This window comes from Bombyx mandarina, chromosome 18, assembly GCF_030267445.1.
Source record: "Bombyx mandarina strain Sakado chromosome 18, ASM3026744v2".
NCBI classification, from domain to species: Eukaryota; Metazoa; Arthropoda; class Insecta; order Lepidoptera; family Bombycidae; genus Bombyx; species Bombyx mandarina.
In genome coordinates this window covers 11,729,339-11,755,416 of record NC_143224.1, presented here as the reverse complement: position 1 = coordinate 11,755,416, position 26,078 = coordinate 11,729,339, and the positions used below count along the sequence as shown (strand labels likewise).

The window sequence follows — 26,078 nt, the reverse complement described above, 5'->3', positions numbered from 1 at the left end:
TATTCTCCTGTGAATCCCTTTGACGACTTTTACGACACGCACTGGAAGAGATGGGGTGATGCTATTTTAGGCCACGCCACAGTCATTGTAATTGTAAAGTAATTCACAAAAATAACAATATAAACGCAATGCTTTATTATTAAGATATTAAATGGTTTTATCATGTTCGGATATTTGTACCAATATTGATTTAAGGTCGTCTACAATCTAGATAGACCAAAAAAAACAGCTTGAATGTAATGATAAAGTTTCATTTAAAGAGGGTCGAACAAAACAGGGTTTTTGGCGATTAAGATATCAAAGCGGTATTACATATCGAAGGAGTAAATTATTACCAATTTTTCTCTGAACAATCATAAAGTATCAGAGTAAAACACAATAATGTAAGAAAAAAACGCCGAGTAGAAATGAACTAACCTTAGTGAATTTTTTATTTCAAGTCATATTAACATTTATATTACGGCTCATGTAAACGGATACAAAACATTTCGGTTAATTAGGTTAAAACTAATTAATGGAGGCTAATTTTTAAGCATTTCGTGACTCGAATATGTGTGAAAATGTACGCTTACGAATATTTATGAGGGTCATACATCAGAAGGGTGGAAAAACAGACTTCTGGGGTTAAACTCCGAAAAATATTACACTAGATAAAAATGTTTTCATAATTATTTTTTTAGATCAAGGTAATCTTTTCTTTTTTGGTCACGTAGAGCAATTAATCCTTAGAATGTTTTATTGTAGACCGCTTCTACTTAAATTAATGCTAAAACAGTACACATTTATTTTTCTTTGTAAACTAAAGAAATCAAACAAAGGCACTAAAAAATAATACCATTTGTAGTAATAAAACATAGAAAAGCTGTTAAAATAACGACTATTAAGCTACCAGCCACGATATTTTTATCGTTCACCAAGAATAACGTCAAAAGAATCATTAGAGCTTGAAAAATGGTTGTGATAGTTTGCTGAAAACTTCAGACATTAAGTAGATCTTTTATATAGTGAACTTTAGCATCTTGTCTATTCCACTTTGACTTTTGTGAATAGTTCGGGGCGAAGCTGTCACGCAACTGCGGGACGCCCTCGAAATATCTATTTTCACGCTAACAAATTGGACAAGTTCGAAATAATTACGTGTCATGTCCAACTTACAAGACATTGAGACACCTGTCAAGGCACTATGCCTTCGAAATTAAGGTCCACCGAAGTATTACAATAGTAATCTCAAAATGCGAAAATACTAAATGTTCTTCCACACAAATATTACGACTGTATATATGAATTTAGACTTACACGGTTTTTTTCTTTGTTGCAGGTATAAATTTAAGAAATAATGGAACAAGTCACCAAGTACCTGATCATCATAGCTTCCGTGATGACTGTTAAGCTTACTGTTACCGAAAGTAAGAATGATACGAAGCCCAGAATAGATAGAAGGTACTTTCACGTGCCCATGTTTGTTAACATCTGTGATATAGAAGACCGCAGATCCAAAGTGCATTGCTACTGCGATAACAACAAACCTAAAATGGCCACTCGAGCCGACTGCTGGGTGTTTGGAGGCGGAATAACTGAAGATGATCCAATATGGCCTAATTTTTCCTCACAAAGCGAATTGGAGCATCTTATCTTCAACGCTAGATCTGATGACGCTCTAACCTTTATTCCAGCGAAAGCCATTGTGAGATTAGATAAACTAAAACATGTAACCATACAGTTCGGTACTATCAAACGTATTCCACCGTACGCTTTCACAAATTCATCAACATTACGACAGATTGTATTGAAATCAACGAAGATAACGAAACTCGAGAAGCACGCGTTCTCGCGGCTGATGATGCTGTCAAACCTGAGTTTGGATGACAATCAAATAGAGGAATTGAAACGAGAATCGTTCTACAACCTACCGAATTTACACATACTCCACTTGTCGAACAATAACATTAGTTTGATACACGAAGGCTGCTTCAAACACTTGAACAACTTAATAGAATTAAGACTAGATTACAACTACATATCAGTAGTGACGCGGGAGATGTTCGAGGGACTGGAAAACCTCTCGAAATTGAACTTGAGACACAATAAGTTAACGATGATCGGAAATTTGGCGTTCACTGAACTGTGGGGCCTGAAAGAGCTGATGCTCGATAACAATGCTATAGAATACATATCGGAGAGAGCTTTTGGCGGTCTGGCTCAATTGAGAAAATTGTGGCTATCGGGGAATAGGTTGACGACATTTTACGAGGACGCTCTCGAAGATATGAGGAGTCTGGTAGTGTTGGATTTAAGAAATAATCTGTTGGAAACGATATCTTACGAGGCGATTCGACCACTGGTCGAGAATGTTAAATCAAGTTCGGCTGCAGTCTACTTAGAGGGTGAGTTGCAATACTCAAACCATAATTTATAACGTTACTTTATACTGCTCAATATTTAATTGTTTATTACTCATTATTTTCATTGTTTATACGTAGATAGATAGATAGACCTTGCTTCTTACAGTTTATTATGACTTAAGGAGAATGAAATCGTTTTAATATAAACCATTTACTGGTGGTAGGACCTCTTGTGAGTCTGCACGGGTGGGTACCACCACCCCGCCTACTTCTGCCGTGAAGCAGTAATGTGTTTCGGTATAAAGGGTGAGGCAGCCGTTGTAACTATACTATAGAACTTATATCCCAAGGTGGGTGACACATTTACGTTGTAGATGGCTTCAGTAACCACTTAGCATCAGGTCGGCTGTGAGCTCGTCCACCCATCTAAGGAATAAAAAAAACAATGCTTTGGACAAATATCTATCCAGCCTTACCGGTAATAGATATAATCTGAATTCGTACAAGTCTATATCCTGATAAAAATGAACATGAAGCAAAATTGCGTTCGAGTTTGAAGGGTGGACATTTTTGCTAAGGAAATTAATCTTTGAATGACGTCTCAAGGTTGCAATGACAGCATCTACTAACTGCATAGCATAGACCTTTAAAATACTGCATAGTATCATATGAGACCTAAATTAGTGCACAGTTACCTAGACCTATTTCTAGAAACAAAATTATTTAAAAGGTCTTTTTTGTGAATTCGCAGTCTTATCTAAATATTTTCATACGCTGATTTTCCAAAACAGTCTACAAAATTTTTTTCTAAATAAAACAAGATCAAAAACTCGAACTAAAACATATTTGTGAATACTTAACTACCTCTAGTTACAAAAGTTAAAATAGAATTAGTTAGAACGCTTTAGGTAAGCACTACACTTAAAATGTTTTTTGTTTCAAAAAGAAATTAAGTTTGCGGGCCTTGAGTTCAATTGCCAGCACTTTTCTGGAGACATTTCTTTATACAACGCCCACGCGTTATAGCAACTAATTGGAGCAGTCGAAGTGGATAGTCTACCATGGTCGCTGTTAGAACCTTTAGTCCCTTTTCCGTATCGTTCGATCATCCGTTGGATAGATGGAAGTGTAGGTCCTTTTTGTATTTTTTCGTGAATTTATTTAACAAGCATTTGCTGACGAACCTAATTGTCCAATTAATACGCAAACGCGTTGTTAATTGGTCTGGTACGTCAACCAAGAGCAACTAAAGAACTGCCTCTACTAAGATACCACACTCGTTCTCCAAACAATTGGTCAGAGATGTCCTCCTGGAATATAAAGTACAAGATACAGAGATAACAAAAATTCCTCTGGTTTCTAATCAAGCAGTAAGATCAGAATTATTGACCATCCGAATGGCCCCTTTCTCTGTGAAGTCATAGAAAAGTAGCTATTACTTAGAAGCGCCGGGCCAAAGATTGGAAAAGTTCTGCGCGCTAGGCGGAACCTGTGCTTTGTACAGAATAAGTTGTTGTCCGGGCGTCATGTTACCCTTTTCGTCGAAACCTCAATATAGTATACTGTTCACGTAATGTTCCAGAATATGTTACGTAATAGCGTACGGCTTATGTTCAGTTTAGCTTAAGTGATTTTAATATATAATCTTTGCATAGTTCGAAGTCGTTGTGGCCTAAAGGATAAGACGTCCAGTGCATTCGTATGTAGCGATGCACCGGTGTTCGAATCCCGCAGGCGGGTACCAATTTTTCTAATGAAATACGTACTCAACAAATGTTCACGATTGACTTTCATTGTGAAGGAATAACATCGTGTAATAAAAATCAAACCCGCAAAATTATAATTTGCGTAATCACTGGTACCACCACCCCACCTATTTCCACCGTGAAGCAGTAATGCGTTTCGGTTCGAAGGGTGGGGTAGCCGTTGTAACTATACTGAGATCTTAGAACTTATATCTCGAGGTGGGTGGCGCATTTACGCTGTAGATGTCTATGGGCTCCAGTAACCACTTAACACCAGGTGGGCTGTGAGCTCGTCCATCCATGTAAGCAATAAAAAAAAAAACTCTTAAACTAACATTGCGATAACATCGTCGAGCTTAGTTCAAAAAAGTCATAAACGAACTCCTGAACCTCAACTTTTTATTGTTGTCTACAACACGGTCCCGTCTACCGACAGATGCATGAAATGGTTAAATGAATCTATAGAGTTTTCAACGTTATTGCCGTACCTTAAGATATGAGGTATAATTCTCATTTACTAGTGATACCCTGCTAGTCGAAATTCGACTATAATTAATTGAAATTATAAGTTTGTACACTATTGTGATTCTATTGTTACAGACTATTTATACTTCTATAATCACAAATTTCGCCAATACTACAACTATAGACAAATATTAACAAACAATATTCAATATATATTCTCAATTTTACCACAGACTTTAAGCTATAGCAAAAGTTTGACAATAAACAAAGAGCATATGTGCGCACGTGTGTGTGTGTGGGTCAAATATGTGGTAGAGTGTGTAATGTTTTTTTTTATCGATTTAATGTATTTATAATGCATAATTTACAAAAAATATTAGCAATCTGCACTCCTTCTTTATATTCTCTATAAGTGTGGAAAATTTCATACTCCTCCGTCCGCGCAATTTTCGTAAAAAGAGGTACAAAGTTTTTACTTCACGTATTAATATATAGATTATGTAATTGGCGTGAACTTCTCTTCATCATCAGTAATAACGCAAATTAATTAATTTTGAGGGCTTTAATAAGATACACATTCCTTGAACAGCTATGAGAACCAATGTCTCCATCCTCGAAGAGTTGAAGGTCACCAAGCGCCTGCTGACTATGTGCCAGGAAAGGATCCGGAGTTTCTTTGGGCACATAATGCGATCCTCATTGCACAGCCTGGAGAAACTCACAATTCTCGGACAGATGGAGGGGAAGCGCGCTAGAGGAAGAGCGCCAGCTAGATGGGTTGACCAACTCAAGGAGGTGACTGGAGGCCAGATATGGGGAGCGGTACATATGGCGCAGAACCGGACCGAGTGGAGAAGATTGACATACAGTCACGATCCTCAGCATTGAGGGAACGACCAGAAAAAAATAAGATACACGATGCTTATCTTTTATCGTATTTCTTATTAGTGAAAATGTTGTAGCTAGATGCGCTTTCTCTAGAAAATTTCAGAAAAACAATCAAGGTGAATTATGATGTTTTTTAAAACCCCACCGATATTATCGAAAGAAATAGCAATCAACACCCACTCATGTATACGCCTAAATAATTTGGCAAATACACAACAATTTTGGCTGCGCTTTCAAACGTTTGACTTTAAATCTGAAATAACAAAAGCATTCACCCACATTCGGCCCATTTAGAATGAACTATTACAGGGAGAGCCAATTCGCTTACATTACTCAAGGCAAATACGATCGGCGGGAATATTGGCAATGCCTATTGTTAGTCCTGATCCAAACACATTTCATTTAATGACTACTGTTATTAGTAATTGTTATCTGACCGAGCAAAACTATGTGAATATTTCCGGAAAAACATACTTATATTATAAGCCGAACACGGAATTTCATGTAAATATATTACGGTCATATTATTCGTAATTTAAATCAAATAGCTGACAATCAAGTAGCCTCATGTTAAATACGCTGTATCACCCTGTTGATAATCTTTTGGAAAATAATTAAAAAGTACGGATATCGAGGTCATCGCTACTACTGCTACTGAGCTGGCGCTATGACCCCGAAGTGGGTCTTGGCCTCCGACAATAAACTTTGCTATTCATCCCGGCGCTGCGCAACACCTTGCCAGTCCGACACTTGGAGCTCCCGTAAATTTCCTTCCACGGCGTCAAACCAGCAGTACTTGGGCCTCCCTACGGGGCGGCGTCCCTCTGGTACACCCGCGTACACCCGTTTCACAGCCCGATCCTGCTCCATACGTACTACATGTCCGAGCCACCCGAGCCTCCGTGCCTTCATATCCCCCAGAATATTTGGCTCACCAAAAAGCCTCTCCACACCTTATTTTTCCGGACGTGCCAAGAACCGTCTTCTTTCCGAACTGGTCCTCGTATTTTTCTCAATACCTTTCGCTCCGTCACGAGAAGTTTTGCCTCTTCTCTCTGTGTAAGCGTCCATGCTTCGCATCCATACAATAGGATCGGTCTGACATATCCGAATCTTGGTGCGTCTGCTTAGTATCTTCGAAGAGAGAACCGGGTGTAGGGCTGCACTGCATCGTAGGGTATTTTTTGGTCATCGCGCTCTAAAGGAAAAAAACGCCCAATGTACAAGCGACCGACTACATTAATAAGTTACCGGATACCAATTACTGTAATGAAATACGTACATAACGTGTGTCCTCACGAAAAACTTCCGCTGTCAAGGAACAAAGTCGTGTAATAAAAACTCAATCGGAAAAAAATATCAATTTCCATTATTACCGGTGGTAGAGCCTATTACTGCCACGAGGTAGTCTTTCGCAATTTCATGTGGTCAGCTTATAAGTTGCTCATCTACTAATGCTACTCTTTTAGATCAATCAATAGCAGATTCCATTCTAGAAGCTTTTTTGCTCGTGAATAAAAGACAGTCAACAACGGTTTGCTGGTGCCCCTAAGCGATGGTGATCATTCACTGTTAGGTGATCATATGCTTGCCTTAATGACAATGCCTATAATGACAATAGAAAAATGACTCAAAAGACAATAATAAATCTAGGCTCATTTATGTATGTATGTATCTTTTTACTGGTGGTAACACCTCTTGTGAGTCCGCGCGGGTAGGTACCACCACCCTGCCTATTTCTGCCGTGAAGCAGTAATGCGTTTCGGTTTGAAGGGCGGGGCAGCCGTTGTGACTATACTTGAGACCTTAGAACTTATATCTCAAGGTGGGTGGCGCATTTACGTTGTCGATGTGTATGGGCTCCAGTAACTACTTAACAACAGGTGAGTTGTGAGCTCGTCCACCCATCTAAGCAATAAAAAAAAACAAAAAAAAACGATGAGATTTCTTGTTGCCGGGATTTAATGAAACAAAAAAGCGTCCTATTTTATTTTATCTTTTATCCGTTCTCCCTTCCGCGTCCTCTGTTTCCAGCGCATCAATACTTTACAAATAAAGTGGATCGATTTACTGAGTTTTATAGTTTCTTTCCTGTAATAAAACGGATTCAATTTGCACCCTACAAAGATACTATGACGTATGGGGGATTTATGGGTAATGGAGGGATCAATGTTGCTATAAATTTCTCTGTCAGAGACAAAAAATCAATGTGAACGGTCTTTTTGATCCGTTCGGAGAGGATTGTCGACGTGATATTATTTGCCTTTTGCGTTTTGCTTTGTGACAAGATTTTAAATCCGCAATGTAGCCACATTGAGAATAGGAAATCATGCAAATCAGCATGGTTTTTTTTATTGCTTAGATGGGTGGACGAGCTCACAGCCCACCTGGTATTAAGTGGTTACTGGAGCCCATACATCTACAAAGTAAATGAGACCATATAACCCACCTTGAAATATAAGTTCTAAGATCTCAAGTATAGTTACAACGGCTACCCCGGCCTTCAAACCGAAACTCATTACTGCTTCACGGCAGAAATAGGCAAGGTGGTGGTACCTACCCGTGCGGACTCACAAGAAGTCCTACCACCAGTAAATGTGATTATGTGAGCAAATACCTTATTTAACTAAAAATTCGCTGACTCGATAACGTTTTATTTAAATTTACAATTAACAACATTCTAGAAGCATTCAAGATTATAGTATAAAAATTATTTTCTACTTACGTGCAGGAAACAATTTTTCGGCTTTCGTGACTTTAGTACCGGCTCCTCTAGACACGATATCTTAAGACATTTTGTACCTTCGTGAATTTATATATGTTAAAACAAGTTAGATTGGGTAAGTTTAATGAAGTTACATTCAAATCTATCTTCTATCTATATATGAGTCGACTATTATCAAAGCCGGCAATGTGACTTTTGGACAATTATTGGTAAATCAGAAAAAGAAATTATTGACTTTGTATTCCATTGGCAGTCACAAAACTCTTCTGAACGACATCTTAGATAAATAACAGGTTAAGTTAATACTTTATTTAATGCAGGTTTTGAACCGTATTCTTTGAAGGAGACGATTATATTCAAATCAATCTGTATTGACATATCAATAACATATTTTTGTCCAAATGCACAGATTTCCACCTTTGATAATAGAGGACTCATATATAAAAATGAATTGCTGTTCGTTAGTCTCGCTAAAACTCGAGAGCGGCTGAACCGATTTGGCTAATTTTGGTCTTGAATTATTTATGGAAGTCCAGGGAAGGTTTAAAAGGTTAATAATAATAAATTGATAAAGGATAAATTTAAAATGCTCGGAATTAAATAAAAAGAACAATTTAGTTTTTCCTTTGATGTGTCCCCCGTCGGACGGATTCCTTGTGTTTGTTTTAAGTTTATTTTATACACAAGTTTAGGTTTTTTTATTTATCGATTGAGGCAATACAAAGTCTGCCGAGTCAGCTAGTTAATAATAAAACTTTTGTGTATATCAATTCTAAAAAAACATGTGATTATTACTATGAAAGTTCACGCGCATACTCATATAAAATAATATGTATGAACGCGTTTGCTAATCTTTTCCCTTCCCTTTCCCTTTTTATTTGCCTCACTAAAACGATCTGTCGAATTAACAAGGAATCGCACTGATAATAATTAATCCTTTTTTTTTTGTGAACACAAATGTTTGTGTATCCCTGAAGTAGCGTGTCTTTAATCATAATTTTACTTTGAATATCAAATGGAATTAAATGGATGATATCAGATAATTTAATCATCATTTTAATCAATTACAAAGTATGTACAAGCTATTACCTAAATAGTTCCGTGAGCTCCAGTTTACTCGTACAGTTGATCCCTACTTGGTTCGTTTGGTCTACGTATCTACAACAATGAAAATAGACTAAAAAAAATTAATGGACTTATTAAATTATTAGTAGATTTATTAATTACGATTGCATGGGACAACCCTATAAATATCTAACCTTTTATACGAATACTAAACAAAATAGATCTAAATCTATAACGTTTTATGGAGGCCCTTTGATTGTCTTATTTTATTATATCACTCCATGGAATTACGCTAAGGAATACTTTGAGATCATCCCATTGTTAGCTTTCTTTTACTTATTACGCCACCTACTATTGGAATAGTTTATCTGTGCTATCAGGAATCATTGCGCTCATTGATAGAGCCTTTTTAGAGGTTGTAGCCAAGTAATTATCTGGCTCTGGAACTGACTCCCCTTCCACAATGCTCGCCGAACGCTACGGCCTCTCCTTCAAACGAGGTTTAAAAAGGTTGTTGAGCATTAGCGACTAGCGGCTTAACTATGCCCCTCCCATAGCCACAGTCCGGTGGTAGATTCTGCGAAAACCTAGTATTAGCAACAACCCCAGGGTAGAGCCCTGAGAGCTCATCTACTTGTTAGGTCATGCTGGCTTAGCCTCTCAAGGCTATTTACTAGCTTCGGAATGCTTGATGTCGTCGTGGCCTAAAGGATAAGACGTCAGGTGCATTCGTGTTCAGCGATGCACCGGTGTGCGAATCTCAAGCGGGTGCCAATTTTTCTAATGAAATACGTACTCAACAAATGTTCACGATTGACTTCCACGGTGAAGGAATAACATCGTGTAATAAAAACGAAACCCGCAAATTTAGAATTTGCGTAATTACTAGTGGTAGGACCTCTTGTGAGTCCGCGCGGATAGGTACCACCACCCGGTCTATTTCTGCCGTGAAGCAGTAGTGCGTTCCGGTTTGAAGGGTGGGGCAGACGTCGTAACCATACTCGAGACCTTAGAACTTATATCTCAGAGTGGGTGGCGTATTTACGTTGTAGATGTCTATGGGGTCCAGTAACCACTTAACACCAGGTGGGCTGTGAGCTCGTCCACCTTTTAAGCAATAAAAAAAGGAATAAAAAATTTTTTTTTCGTGAAATCATTTAGATTGTAAAGAAAGTTTTTTTTAAGAAAACAGCAAGTTTATCGTAGAGATTACTTCATATTCAAATTATATTTTTGCAAAAGAAAATTGTAATTAATAAAAAAAATGATTTCGTTCGTCAGTGACGGTGATTCTGCATTCAAAAATAACAAAATAAAAGCGTCTCGTAAACAAAGTCAGTTTCAAAAAAAATTTACTTAATCTGAATAAAACCACTTAAACAAAGCTCTACGTGACACGAAAAGCTGAAAAAACAAAGCTTGAACAGAATATTTGTACCCTTGTTACGCGTTGTCAATACTGGAACCCTTTTCGGGCGAAGCGCCGATGAATTTTCGCAAACCTCCGAAATCAAACTGGCCGAATTTGTGACCATCTTGCTTCACCTCTGAACCATAAATTAGTGGTGCTCTGACAGACTATCCATTACGTTCAAGAACGCTGGGTCGTTCCACGTAATCATGCATAGTATCAAACTAAACGAATGAATCTAGTTACGTCCTGACATGTAAAATGAATGTTTTAGATAATATATTTTAAATGTCTCAGATGAAGGTAAAAATATTTAAGCTTTTCCATTGAACTTGCTGTCGTGGTAGCTTTTTTTTTTACGCAAGATGAGCAATCGGGCTCACGGGTCACGTGCTAATAATGAACATTTCTTTAGAATAATATGCTTATCAGAACGCAAGACTGATTGCAGTAAAAATATATCGGAAGTTGTTAGCATACCGTGAAGTATTCACTGAACCGTGGTTCCATTGCGCATACCGGCACTTAAAAGCCATGGTCTTAAGCGTAGGTAAATGCTTGAAATGGATAAAAGAAGCCAAGCAACTAAGCCGCTTTCAGACTACGCTATAATATAATAGCACATAGTATGTAGCTCATAGCACAACAATATCGCGCACCATACATTGTTATGGACACGTGCACACTGTACAGTACTATATATTATTGGCTAAGTATAGGCTGCTATACTATATGGCACTATATTATAGCGTAGTCTGAAAACAGCTTTAGTGCGTGTAGCTTCTGCGTGCATATCTGAAATACTTTTAGGGGAATTACATGTAGAATGGCTCACAATAATGGTGCTAAACTTTAGAGAGAGCAAGAGAGATAATTTATATTACAAAATGAAAAAAAACATGAAGTCAGCGTCGGAACGATACTTCGATAAGGCCGTCATGATAATCGCCTTATCGTTGCCGCCGCTGACTACTCCCCGAATCCTGATCATGCAGGAGCCAGTCACCGTCGACGCCCTAGACACGTCCTTACGGATCCATCAGATCCAATAACCTTTGCATTAGATGCCTTCAGCTCTAATACTAGGAGCAGGCTTAGGGACCCCGGTAACTTTTTTTTTTTCTTTTTTTTTTTGGTATCTTTTTTTTTTTTTTTTACCTCGTGACGTCGAACTGAACAGACGTGTAGTACCGATTATAATAATTTTTTTTTAGTTTGAAATCTTTGTGTATTTGACTCAAATTTAATTGGACTAATTTGCGAAGATCGGTGCCTCTCGTTCCATCTTTGGTTAATCTACATTTGGAGCGGCGTCCATTTTGGATTGTGTCGGACGTCTCTTTCGATTTTGCTTGAAGTGTGAGAAGTGCGGTCAGTTTGTGAGTGATAAATTGCTTTGCTTAAACGAAATATTTATTGTTTGAAAAACAAGTGGGCTTGAGGACCGATTCGAACCATCGTCCCTAGGTGGGCGACCTCCGGTCTTACCTGTTGCGCCAAGCGAGCGATGCGCTTGCGCTTTGAACTTTTCAATCTGTACCTGCTTTGTAGTGCATTCATATGAATACTCGCTTATGCATCATACCTGTTTTTTTTTTTACTACTACCGACTTTGTATAGATAAAGATAAAATATTGATTATGCAGTGCCACGGATGTCTTATGGTACTAATAGAGTCTAATTGTTTGAAATGCAACAATTGTGCTTCCGAGTATTGTTATAAATGCTTGAATATTACTGTGGAATCTGCCAAGAATCTGAATCCCGCGCAACTCGCTTCACTGCGTTGCCCATACTGCCTGAATGTAACTCGACGTAAGATCATAAATAAAGACAATACTCCCTGCCGGCCTTCCCTTGTGCAAGATTGTTCGCTGGATGAAACCATGAACGCTTCTTTTAGCATTGTTTCTAATGAGACACCCCAACAATCTGACAGTTTTATTCATGGCATTACGAGCTTAAAGACTGAACCCGTTACAATGGAAAGCATTAGTAAACTTTTCGATTCCAAATTATCTTTAAATTCAGCTTTTGTCTCAAACCTGCGTTCAGCCCTAAAAAAGGATATTGAAGATATAGTAGCTGTCGAAGTAGACCATGCGTTGCAGCATTTTAAAAACGAATTAACGGCCACTACTGACTTCATTACTGCTGAGCAAAGGGACTTTAAATTGGCTATAGAAGACAAAGAAAAGCGTATTAAGTTTCTGGAAGCAGCACTTCTTAAAACTCAAACTGACCTTTCCAAGCTGCAGAGTCGCACAGCTACAATAGAAAAAATTTCAAGAGATTTAAATATTGAAATTCATGAAATACCTGAGAGTAGAAACGAAAATGTTTTGGATTTGTTTAAGACACTGTGTGAATGTCTACGAGTTGTTATTTCCGATAATGACATTCGCGCCTGCCGCAGAGTAGCCAAGATGAATACTACCTCGGTTCGGCCACGAAATATCTTGGTAACGCTGTCTTCGCCGCGACTTCGCGATCAACTACTCTCAGCTGCTACGCGGTTTAATAAATCTTCCACAAATGAAAAATTGAGTACTACTCATCTGGGTATAAATGGTGAGCGCCGTAGGATTTATTTAAGTGAACATCTATCACCAGATGCGAAAGAATTGCACAGCTTGGCCAGAAAATTTTGTTTTGAGAATAAATATAAGTATGTTTGGGTTCGCTTTGGTCAAATTTACATTCGTAAGGATGAACAATCCCCGGCTTTCCATGTAAAGAATATAGACTCGTTAAATAAGTTATCTTAAGTTAACATAATAAATACTAGACATCTATTTCGTTTTCCCTTGTTATATAATAATTATGGTTAGTGTATATTATCAAAATGTTAATGGGATACGTAGTAAATTAACTCAGTTTTATATAAATGCACTAAACTCAAATTTTGATATTGTTTGCCTTACGGAAACGAATTTAAATAACAGTGTTTTTGATGGTGAAATAATAGATGATCGCTATAATGTTTATAGACGAGATCGTGCTGAAACTCACTCTACAAAACAGGAAGGTGGTGGAGTGCTAATTGCTATTCATAAACGATTTAAAGTTATTCGTCAGACACACTGGGATAGCCGTTTTGAAGATATTTGGATTACCGTTATGCACGAAAAAAATTGTGTTCCTAATATTAATATCTGTGTTTGTTACTTGCCTCCTGACATGAATTATATTGATATAGATCATTTTTATTCACACTGCCAAAACATTATTTTAAACGAAGTTCCTGATGATTACTTTTTATTAGTTGGAGACTTTAATACTCCTAACATACAATGGCCATCATTAACTTCTTCATATTTCTATCGAACTACTTTAACACATATTCCAAATAAAAAGTCTGATCGTTTAATAGAACTCGTAACTACTTGTGGTCTTAAGCAAGCTAATATGATTTTAAACACAAATAAGCGTATTCTTGATCTTGTGCTTTCTAATTTGGAGACTGTTACTGTTAATGAAACAACCGAATTAAGTCTACTAGACAGATATCACCCCTCAATATTGATAAATATTCCTCAGTATAGCTTATCTAAATCTCTAAAACAAAATCCAAGCAAAAGATTAAATTTCTTCAAGTGCGACTTAAATAAAGTTAAGTATGAATTAAATTTAACAGACTGGTCTGAAATTCTAAATCACGATGATGTTAATGTATGTTGTGAAATCTTTTACAGTACATTGTTTGGCATAATCAATAAATATACCCCGGTTACTAATGTTAAACACCATAGATATCCAATCTGGTATAACAAGTCTTTAATCAAGTGCAATGAAGAGAAAAATAAGTATCACAAATTATTTAAAAAATTTAAAAATCCACGCGATTATGACGTATTCTCACTTCTCAGGAAAAGATGTAAGAAATTAGCTGTTGATTGTTACAATAACTATGTATCTTCTATTGAAAACTCACTTAATAAAAATATTAAAATCTTTTGGAGTTACGTTAACAATAGAAGAGTCCATGGATCTAACACATCTCTTCCACAAGCCATGAAGTTCGGTGAAACGATTGCAACTAGCGGATTGAGAATAAGTGAGCTTTTCTCACAATATTTTAGCTCTGTTTATGAGAAAGACACAACTGCCAACTTTTCTTATACTCTCGATGAGCACATGTACTTTAAGGATCGCATAAGTAATACATTATCTTCTATTGTACTTGATGAGGGCGAGGTTTTTCTCAAACTTAAGCTACTTAATATTAGTAAGGGTGCTGGACCTGATCGAATACCCCCCTACTTTGTTAGGAGTTGTAGAAATGAGTTAGTTTCTCCTTTATGTAAACTTTTTAACAAATCCCTTGCTAGTGGTGTTTTCCCTAATCTATGGAAAACCGCATATATCATACCCATTCATAAAAGTGGTGATAAATCGAGATGTGAGAATTATAGACCTATAAGCATATTATCATGTTTTGCCAAAATTTTTGAATCTTCAGTTTACATGTATCTTTATAATCATTTTAAACCTCTAATTTCTGAAAAGCAGCACGGGTTCTTAAAAAACAAGTCTACTATAAGCAACTTATTAGTATATAAGGATTTTCTTTGTAAATCTTTTGCTGCTGGAGGCCAGACTGATTCTGTCTCTACAGACTTTTCCAAGGCTTTCGATAAAGTCAATCATCGTATTCTACTTCATAAACTAGTCTCGCACGGCATACACGGTAACTTATTTCGTTGGATCTCTTCTTACCTCAACAAGAGAAGTCAGTTGGTGGCCTTGAAGGGCTTTCTCTCGTCCCCTGTCACAGTAACATCGGGCGTACCGCAGGGCTCTAATCTCGGACCCTTGCTTTTTAATATATTTGTAAACGACTTAACTGAATATTTAGTTTGTAATCATTTATTATATGCGGATGACTTAAAAATATTTCACAATATTTCAAGTCCAGCTGACTGCTCCCTTTTGCAGCAAGACTTAGGTACATTAGTTAAATGGTGTAATTCTAATCATATGTTTTTAAATAGTAGCAAATGTTTTGTTATTTCATTTACAAATAAACGAAATAGAATCATTAATAATTATTTTTTGAACAATAGTGTCTTAAATAGGTCCGTTGTCGCTAAAGATTTAGGTATTATCTTTGATGAGAAACTTTCATTCCATTCACATTATCAATATATAACTTCTAAAGCTAATCAACTTTTAGGTTTCGTTCTCAGATAAAGCAAAGACTTCAAGAATCCTCATTCGGTATTATACTTATTTTTTTCACTTGTGAGAAGTCTCTTGGAATATGCTACACCAATATGGTCTCCGTATTATAAAGTTCATATAGATGATATTGAAAGAGTGCAGAAAAAATGTCTTAGGATATTAGCTTACCGTTTGAAACCAGGTCGAAATAATCTTAATTATGAATATAGACTAACCCAATTCAAAATTGAATCTTTATCTCTTCGTCGTAAATACTTTGACTTAGTCTATTTGTACAAAATCATACATTATATAATAAATTCAAGTGATTTAATTTCGCAAATATCTTTTAATACCAGATATATTGCGCGTAGATCACATTGCACTAATCTTTTTGCACTTGAAGTTCACAAAAATAACATCTCATACTTTAATCCCATTGTTAGAATGGCACGACATTATAATGAGTTGGCAAGTGACAACACTGATCTTGATATATTTGAGAGTAATTTTTATAAATATTGTAAATTAGTTAAACATATTCTCAAATAATTAATATTGTCCAGTTAATAATACATTAGATCTAATTTAATCAGATAGTAACTTACATATGTGTGTGAGTGTGTGTGCGTGCGGCTGTGTGTGTGTGTGTGTGTGAGTGGGAGCGTATGTGAGTATATATACATCGTATTTAGGCATATGTTCAGTTGTAAAAAATTTTCTGTATGCACCTGTTTTGAATTGCAATCCAGATTGTTATGTTAAACATTTAAACTTATAATTTCTTTGGTTGTAATTTGTTTTGTGCATCAATAAAAAGAAAAAAAAAAAAAAAAAAAAACCGTATTCGTCGAACTCGACAAAGAGGTCGACGTGCAACCTAACCCATGCATCAGCCCGCTGAGTTTCTCGCCGGATCTTCTCAGTGGGTCGCGATTCCGATCCGGCAGTAGATTCATTTGCGAAGCAGCTACTCTTGAGTTGTTAGGTCTCCTTCGGAGGCGCTCGGGCAGTTGTTAGCAAATCCCGCCCCTCTTGGCTGAGCCTTTGCTCGCCCACCTGTCCTGATGAAACTGGAAAGGCCTTCGGGCCACCAGTAAACTTTCAATCATAAAAAAAAGAGATAATTTATATTACAAAAATATGGTGAAGACTTGATATATTTGATCTATCGTAGACCGACTTTGGAGAAATTGCAGTGGTAGTTTGAGAAGGCCAAGTTCTAGGTCACAATTAATAGCAGCACAGACCGTAGCCTGCGGCCCTCTTAGTACCGGACACAAGTAATTCAACGTGTGCAGTTAAATATGATTAGAGCGTGGAGTGATCTTTGTGTGCTAGCTTTTTTTTTTCTTTACAACCCACCTGGTGTTAAGTGGTTACTGGAGCCCATAGAGATTTACAACGTAAATGCGCCACCCACCTTGACATATCAGTTCTAAGGCCTCAAGTATAAGTATAGTTACAACGGCTGCCCCACCATTCAAATCGAAACGCATTACTGCTTCACGGCAGAAATTGGCAGTGTGGTGGTACCTAGCCGCGCGGACTCACAAGAAGTCCTACCACCAGCTTCAATAAAAATTAGATTAAGAGGGAAGGATTGTTATTTCTTGACGTACACCAGACGTGCACGTACAACCAGATTTTTTGTGCAACTGCAACTAACTGTGTTGCCATCTATATATTAATACGTGAAGCAAAAACTTTGTATCCCTTTTTACGAAAATTGCGTGGACGGAGGAGTATGAAATTTTTCCACACTTATAAAGAATTTATAGAAGAAGTGCACAATACTAATATTTTTTTAAGTAATGCATAAAAGATACATTAAATCAATAAAGAAAACATTACACACTACATACCGTGTATTTGACGCACACACGCATGCATACTATTTATTGTCAAACTTTTGTTCTTGACGTCTGTTGTCAAAATGAGAATAGATTAGATATTGTTTGTCTTTGTTAATATTTTTTATAGTCTTGAAGAAATTTGTGATTATAGAAGTATAAAATACAATCATAATAGTGTACAAACTTACAATTCCAATTAATTATGGTCGAATTTCGACTACTGCGGGTCCTCTAGTACTTATCATTGTGTTCCCACATTTAAAAAAAATCTTTAAAAAAATTATGTTTATGATTGCCCTAAACAAAATGAAAACAACTGCAAATAATTTATACTTCGTTGCATAGGTAAATAGAATCGCAGCTATTTATCAATCAATGTACAAAGAGCCTTCACAGAAATATGAAACGTAATCAATCATACTAAGTATAACCCTGCAAGTAGAAAGGTATTTGAACGATGCTAATAAATACTTTCACGTCATTGATATGTAAATTCGTTTTTGTCCAACTCAAATCTAAAGAAGGAGTCGTGTGAGATGGATTTGTTAAGCTGTACCAGCTATTGCATGTGCAAATTGGAAAATGCATTTGATCGAAATTAATAGTTTCCAATTAAGATAATAATTTTTAAAAATTATAATTTATTTAAACTGAAAAGTAAAATTGGCAATCAGAGCCGCAAAGGAACATACAATTACAAAACTATTTCCTACGAAACATATTCCCAGGACTGTTTAAAATGGAAAACAAGATAAGACTATCATCATATTAATATAAAGAAACAACATGGTCATAAGAAATAACGATCTAAAAGTTTTTCTAATAACCCAACGCTACCTTTATGAAAACACATGAATTGAACAATAACATTTTGAATACGTAGTAATGTTAGACCGGAATTCACGTGTCAGGGGAGGCTCTGAAGCCGAAGACATTTCAGCAAATTCGATATTGTACAAACAATGGCCTAACGATGTGTGCAAAGCCCTCGGCTCCGTCAAGGATCCCGAGTCGGTTGCAAACGACGCAAATATGTCGATAAACTCGATATTCCGGTACTCGATACGTATAATAATCGGTTTATATCTCGCGCACATTGCCGATAAATCACGTGTTCGGTACGCTACGGCTGCACCTATATTTTGTTGAGGAGACCGATAAATTTCCCCTCCCTCATTCTCATCGAGGAGTAGCCGTTTTTATTTCCACATGCCTACGCTGTTTGTAACGCGTTTTGTTTCCTACACAATACTCATTTGATTATTCACGACTGTTACGCGCGTTGTTCTGAAAAATTGTACTTTCATCGAGTCGCGTTTGTCTCGCTTTTTGCAATATGTTACAAGTCTATATTGTTTTTTTTTTTTTTTTGCGTTTGCTGTAATTTCTTTGTTGTTGGAAACGTTTTGCGTTTTTTGTATACATAACACAATACAATAAAACGAATTCTGTATATAGAATGCACATTCCATAATTTAAAATGTTGAATAAAAGGTTTAGTCACATATAATGATATCCAATACTTCAGACAATGAAATAAATACCTAACTGTCTTTTCTGTATGTAATATAAATACGAATTTCTTGACAGTATAAAATTAAAAGTATTATACTTTAATAAATACGAAAACAACATCCAAAGTCCTTAATATCTCTATTTATAACTATAATTAAATTTATATTTAAAAAAATATTATTTATTATATAATACTATGTAAGATTAAATTATTTCTTCTAAAGACGTATTTCTTTACACACATATAATACTTACTATTTTAATGGAGAAAAGAAATTTGTTCAAAACATAAAACCAATAAAAATATGTAGATTATACATCGCCAAGTGGCAACGAATTAAGAGAAACAAAAACCGCGAAACTAATTGAATCATTTGAAAAACGGTAAGCTTCCATAAAACTTCACCAATCGAGTGGACTTAAAATTAAAGCTTGGAAATTAGATAATTTAATTACAGCGTTCCCGGCTAATTCAATTTATTACGAACGGTATTGCAGTTGAATATTTCCGTTCAACCCCACACAGAAAACGCGATGAGCGATATCAGATAATATTAATTTTCTCCTTATTAAATAAGTGAATTAGACCCCTCGAAACTTGTGTTTGACAGAGTGCGCTTCCAAGGAATAAATTTATTCGAACTAAAGGACGCCCGTGACCTGAAATTTTCTTGAAACTTATATAAAGGCAAGCCTCAATTACGTTTTAACAAGAACTAGAGGTCCACAGCAGTCGAAATTCGACTTTAATTAATTAGAATTGTAAGTTTGTACACATACTATAATCACAAATTTCGCCGAGGCTACACTATAAAAATATATTAATAAAGACAAACAATATTTAATCTATTCTCAATTTGACCACAGACGTCAAGAACAAAAGTTTGACAGTAAATAGTATGTATGCGTGTGTGCGTCAAATACATGGTATGAGGTGTGTGTAATGTTTTCTTTACTGATTTAATATATATTTTAGGAATTATTTAAAAAAAAAAAAATTAGCATTGTGCACTTCTTCTCTATATTCTCTATAAGTGTGGAAAATTTCATACTCCTCCGTCCGCGCTATTTTTGTAAAAAGGGATACAAAGTTTTTGCTTCACGTATTAATATTATTATATAGATTCCGTTAGAATTTAAATAAAATGCTCTTATTAATGATGTTCTCTGCCCTAACTCTGGTTTACTACAATGAGGAGTCTTAAAATGAGATAAATTGGACAGTAGCGGACGAAATTGAGAAATAGATAATTAGAAGATAAATAAGTTAGTCTAGACTAACTAATTGGGTGTACCAGTCGGAGTGAAATGAAATGAAAACAAAATACGACTATTTTCGTCCGTTTTCTATCCGTTTTCATTGATGTAGAAATATGGGCACTTAAGCCTGCAATTTATTAGCGTATAGCTTATCTTAAGATATACAGCGTTTTTTTAAATAATAACTTCTTACTCTTCCGGACCGATTTGACTACGGGAAAGAATAACTATTATTTTTTTACAGCCCACCTGGTATTAAGTGGTTACTGGAGCCCATCTACAACGTAAATGCGCCACCCACCTTGAGATATAAGTTCTAAGGTCTCAAGTATAGTTACAACGGCTGCCCCACCCTTCAAGCCGAAACGCATTACTGCTTCACGGCAGAAATAGACGGTGTCGTAGTATCTACCCGTGCGGACCCAGAAGAGGTCCTACCACCAATAATTAGGAATAATTCCTTAATTTTTTTTAAACTATAAACGAAAACATTGTTTTTATTTATTTATTTCGGGTCACCTAGTCGTAAATAAAACAAAAGACCGTCAATAAGTATGAGCGTGGTGTTAAAAATTTAAAATTACCTAGCGAAATTGTATTCAGAAACTTATTATGGATTCAGCGGTGAACCCGCTAGCGCAAACCAGACTGTGACGTAGGAAGCATGATTTACAGCCAACCTGGACTTAAATTATAGCTTATTGAATGTAAGACCAAATATTTCTTATAATATTACGTCAAATATTTAATATCTGCCACTAACATGAGAGTTTAGTTTAGTTTAGTCTCGAGAGGTTTTTTTTTCCTTCGTTACATTCTTTTCTTTGTAACGTAACATTATTATTTTTTAGATACGATATCTCCCTATGTCATGGTAACCGGAAACGCACATATCAAAGAGGAATAAATATAGGCAAGCCTCGAATTTTGAGTATTAGCAACAAAGATCACTCGATCGATAACTTAAGCTGCTTATTCAAAATGTGTTGTTACACAATTGTGTTCTTCATATATTTTATTTATTTATTTTTTTATTGCTTTGTTGGGTTGACGAGCTCACAGCCCACCTGGGGTTAAGTACAACGTAAATGCGCCACCCACCTTGAGATATATGTTCTAAGATCTCAGTATTACACCGGCTGCCCCACCCTTCAAACCGAAACGCATTACTGCTTCACGGCAGAAATAGGCAGGGTGGTGGTATCTACCCGTGGGGACTCACAAGAGGTCCTACCACTAGTTTAAACAAGCTAGAGGCATATCTGTTGTGAAACACTACCCATCGTGAGTTGAAAGTATCATTTGTTTTCTAAACGAGGACTGCGCTTTCCGTTCGGAGCTGATGAAAGCTTTCGAATTATCCTACAAGTTTTGGGTATTTGATTATGTTACACAATATTATTTACTGTGTTGGTAGTTCGTTAAACGTTATAGTTAGATCCCGAAGCGCTGAATACGCCACTCGATATCTTTTGTCTTCACGTTCATTTTAGTCCGACTTTAACCGACTTTGTTTATTGAAATACTTTGAATTCACTGAAAATTTTCTTCTTCTTTAATAATAATAAATATTTACTAACAATCACGCCACGTTAGCTGGTCCCGTGATAAGTTCGTAAAGAACTTGTGTTACAGGTATCAGATAACGGAAATAAATGTAAGATTTTTATTATACACATACATGTATTTAATATACATTCATAACCCTGGAAAAGACATTTTTATATTTATCATATAGATATCTTCCCTTGGCGACATTCGAACCCGCGACCCCCGACCTCCACTGTCCCATTAGGTGAGGTCGGCACAGCGAATTTTTTATTCCATTCTCTTCTATCAGCCGTTATCTCAGCACTCACTCCTCTTTCTCTCATATCGTAATTCACACACTCCATCCATACCTTCTTCCCCCTCTACCATTTCCATACATCTCCTAGTCACGTGCATCTCCTCTCTACGCATCACGTGTCCACACCACGCTATCCGAAGCTGAAAATTTATTGAATTTAAATTCCACAAACGAATTCGATAATAGGACTACTCATTTTACTACTATATTTATTATGAATACATTTAGTCACCAGTTATAGCTAATGGTGTGGATATCTTAAACGCCACCAACCCTCCTATTTCTGCCCCAAAGCTCTCACCAATCAAGTTCCAGCTTGAAGGGCGGGATAGCCGTTATGCATAACAAATGGGACTCTGTCCTCATCTCTCAATGTGGGTTAACACTTAATATCAGAGAGCCTTGAGCTCGTTCATCCATTCGTAAAACGACCTGATGCTTTGTTGTATGTTAAAATAATACTTTTCCCTTTAAAACACGTCTGCTTTACAAATTATACTATTAAAATTAATGTTACATGTTATTGGCTTACTGAATGCAATATTTTAATTACAGTCACATTGTAGGTAAATATACCTTTAAATTTCGACTTTTTTATTAACGGAGCGAGGAAAAATTTAACTTAGCCGCGTTAAAATGAAAATCATTTTCGACAAACCCAATCAAACTAAACTTAGTGGAAAATTCACTGAATCGATCGACTCGATCAATATAAAAATAAATTAACTACGATTAGGAAATATCCTTAATTCCGCACAGCGGCGGTCTGGTTTGCGCAGAATAAGTGTCCAGTACGTGCCAAGTTCGGATAAACGCCATTTTTCTTAGTTCACGCCAGCTCCAACTATCTCCCCGCGGCAGGTTGCGCTGCTGGCTACTCTCTGATAATCCCGACGCCGCGCGAATGCAAATAAAATGGATCAGCACTGTGTGATATCGCATGAACGTGCCCGCCATACTTAAGCATTACACTTTACTGTTATTGTTCGTGCAATCAAAACAATTACCGCCTACTTTTTGGAACGAAGTTTCTTATGGGACGATGCGGAGGGGTACCCTAACCGAGAAAAAACGTCCGTAACGTAAGATTTTTATTAGTAATGCGCACAGTGTATGACTTAACTTTGTAATAACGTACAAATTAGTAATGCACACAGTGTACGACTTAGCTTTGTAATAACGTACAAAAAATACTCAGCATATTTTTTTATCATTCATTGACCACGATCTCAGAGCGTTCGTTTGCGCAATACACTAACTCTTATGCAAACAACTGTGAATGAAGTGTACCACAATAAGTTCTCATGTTACTGAAGACCGTGGGTTGTTGCGAAACCTCCATTTTTATTTTCTTTATACCTCGAATAGAACTTAAAATTAATATTTTTATAATAAGGAACTTCGTTCCTATCCGGTGTCCTATCCTACACCACACATCTTTTTGTTTTGCTCAGATGAGTGGACGAGCTCACAACCCACCTGGTGTTAAGTGATCACTGGAGCCCATAGACATCTACAACGTAAATGCGCCACCCACCTTGAGATATACGTTCTAGCCAACCCTTCAAACCGAAACGCATTGCTGCTTTACGGCAGAAATAGGCGGGGTGGTGGTACCTATCCGTGCGTACTCACAAGAGGTCCTACTACTACACTTTCCATGACTGCATATCATTCATACTTTAGTTTTACTAACAACAAAACAATAGAGCGTTACAAATCAGAGGGGCATTGTAAGAAAACAAATGTAAAAGCGTAATGTTTAGCGCTTTAGAATTGGAAGGCTCACGTTCGAAAAAAAAAACACCTAAACCAAAACACGCAATCTAATTATTGTTCTAATTTCAGGTAATCCACTCGACTGTAATTGCCGGTTGTCCTGGATATACGTTTTACGTAACGAGACCCAGGAGAGCACTCTACGACACGCCCTGGAAAAAGTATCGTGTATCCAGGATCCAGAGAGCGATAGACATCTCAACGACCACGTCGAAGCGACTAACGCTAAAGATAACGTCTTGGCCGATGAGAATTACGATTATTATGACAGAAACGACGACTACGGCCAAAGGGATAAATTTAAAACGAATAACGCCGTCAAATTGTTAGATATTCCATTAGATACGTTGCCGTGCCCTAAAGATTTGTTGCAGTCGGTAGAGGAATCGTACGGACATCCCGTGCAAAATGAGATAAGGCTTAAGGCATTCTCTGGCGGCAGCTTTCTCTACCATCGTTCGCTCTTGATCGCATTACCGCTATTGTTTCTCTAAAAACTTTGATATAAATGATAGTATTTGTGATATTAGATTTAAAATAAAATAAAAACGTGTAAATACCTATCGCTAACTCAAATATTAAATCGGAAAATTTTATCATTGAATCTAATATATAAAATTCTCGTGTCACAATGTTCGTTCCCATACTCCTCCGAAACCGCTTGACCGATTCTCAAATCGATGAAATTTTTATGCATATTCAGTAAGCCTGAGAATCGGCTACTATCTATTTTTCATACCCCTAAGTGATTAGGGTTGTCCACCCCTAACAATTTTTTTTTTTTTCGGACATTTTTTTTGTTATAATGAGGTATTATGTGGTTGAATGAGGTTTTGTTATTTTTATTATATATTCCCTCATCGTTCACAGCACTACATACCTCTTTCACTCATTTACCACATCCTTACACACTTACAATAAGTTAGTTTTTTTTTCTACACTAGAAATTCCCTAGAAATCTTATATATGGCAAAACAATGTTTGCCGGGTCAGCTAGTAATACTCTAAAACTGAATCGATGTTTGTTGTGAATATATTGTTTAAGGATAAATTGAATTTATAAAGATAAATTGTATGTAATGGAAAATCCTCTGTAGATTAAGTGAATGCGTTATTCGGGAGACATTTCGAATGAGAGGCTCCTAAAGCCGGCCGGCTTAAAAATTATCTAGGACGCTTCGGGAAATTTTCCCAGTTGACTTTTCCGCTTCGTAAGATAAAATCTTCCAGGTAACTTTTTTTTTCTTCTTTAATTAAATGTCGATGCTAAAAATCAAGGTTCGTATGTAAACAATTTTATCCGTGTAATTATTTTTCCACCAGTCCCCAATCTATTTTCGAAAGCTTTTAAGCAAACTTTGATCTCAATTCAAGATCAGTTTACTCTCTAATAACCTACTTAATATTTCTTATTAGTAACTTTTTTGAATAAACTATTAGAAAAAGAAATTAGATATTTATTTACTCAAATTAGAAATAAATACAGTATAATATAGTAAAAAGTTGTGGCAGACTAAATTTTACGAAATATCTTTTTCAACGAAGGAAAAAGGTTTGCTTTGAAACTAAATCAACATAATATTTGAGCGTGCAATGTGAGCGAATAGTATTGTCACAAAAAGCTTAAATGCTTAATGCACGTGTATTAAGTTTACTGTGAGATTTTAGTAAAATTGATACTTTCGCGAAATTACATTAAACCTCTTAAAAATACGAATATTTACTAAGATCATCAGTTATTTGGTAGTTGGTAAGATAAGATGTCTGACGAAGAACGATTCGCTCATACATAGAAATGTAGGCTATTAACATTGTTAATGACACAGGCAATATCTTATAGCCGCTGTGCAGGTATGCAAGCAAATGAAAAAATATGTGATTGTTTTACCATGGGATATAAGCATCGTATTTTTTTTTTATTGCTTAGATGGGTCGACGAGCTCACAGCCCACCTGGTGTTAAGTGGTTACTGGAGCCCATAGACATCTGCAACGTAAATGCGCCACCCCCCTTGA

General features: G+C 36.4%; 1 protein-coding gene across 1 annotated transcript in view; it reads left to right on the top strand.

The window, feature by feature from the left end:
• Nucleotides 1-25,512, top strand: part of LOC114240475 (uncharacterized) — a 77,069-nt gene extending 51,557 nt beyond the window's left edge. Inside the window, exons 2-3 of the mRNA XM_089734703.1 lie at nt 1,319-2,384; nt 24,133-25,512. Coding sequence (XP_089590829.1) covers nt 1,337-2,384; nt 24,133-24,557 — 1,473 coding nt within the window. The 5' untranslated portion in view covers nt 1,319-1,336 and the 3' untranslated portion in view covers nt 24,558-25,512. The remainder of the gene's footprint in view (nt 1-1,318; nt 2,385-24,132) is intronic.
• The last annotated feature ends 566 nt before the right edge of the window (nt 25,513-26,078 follow it).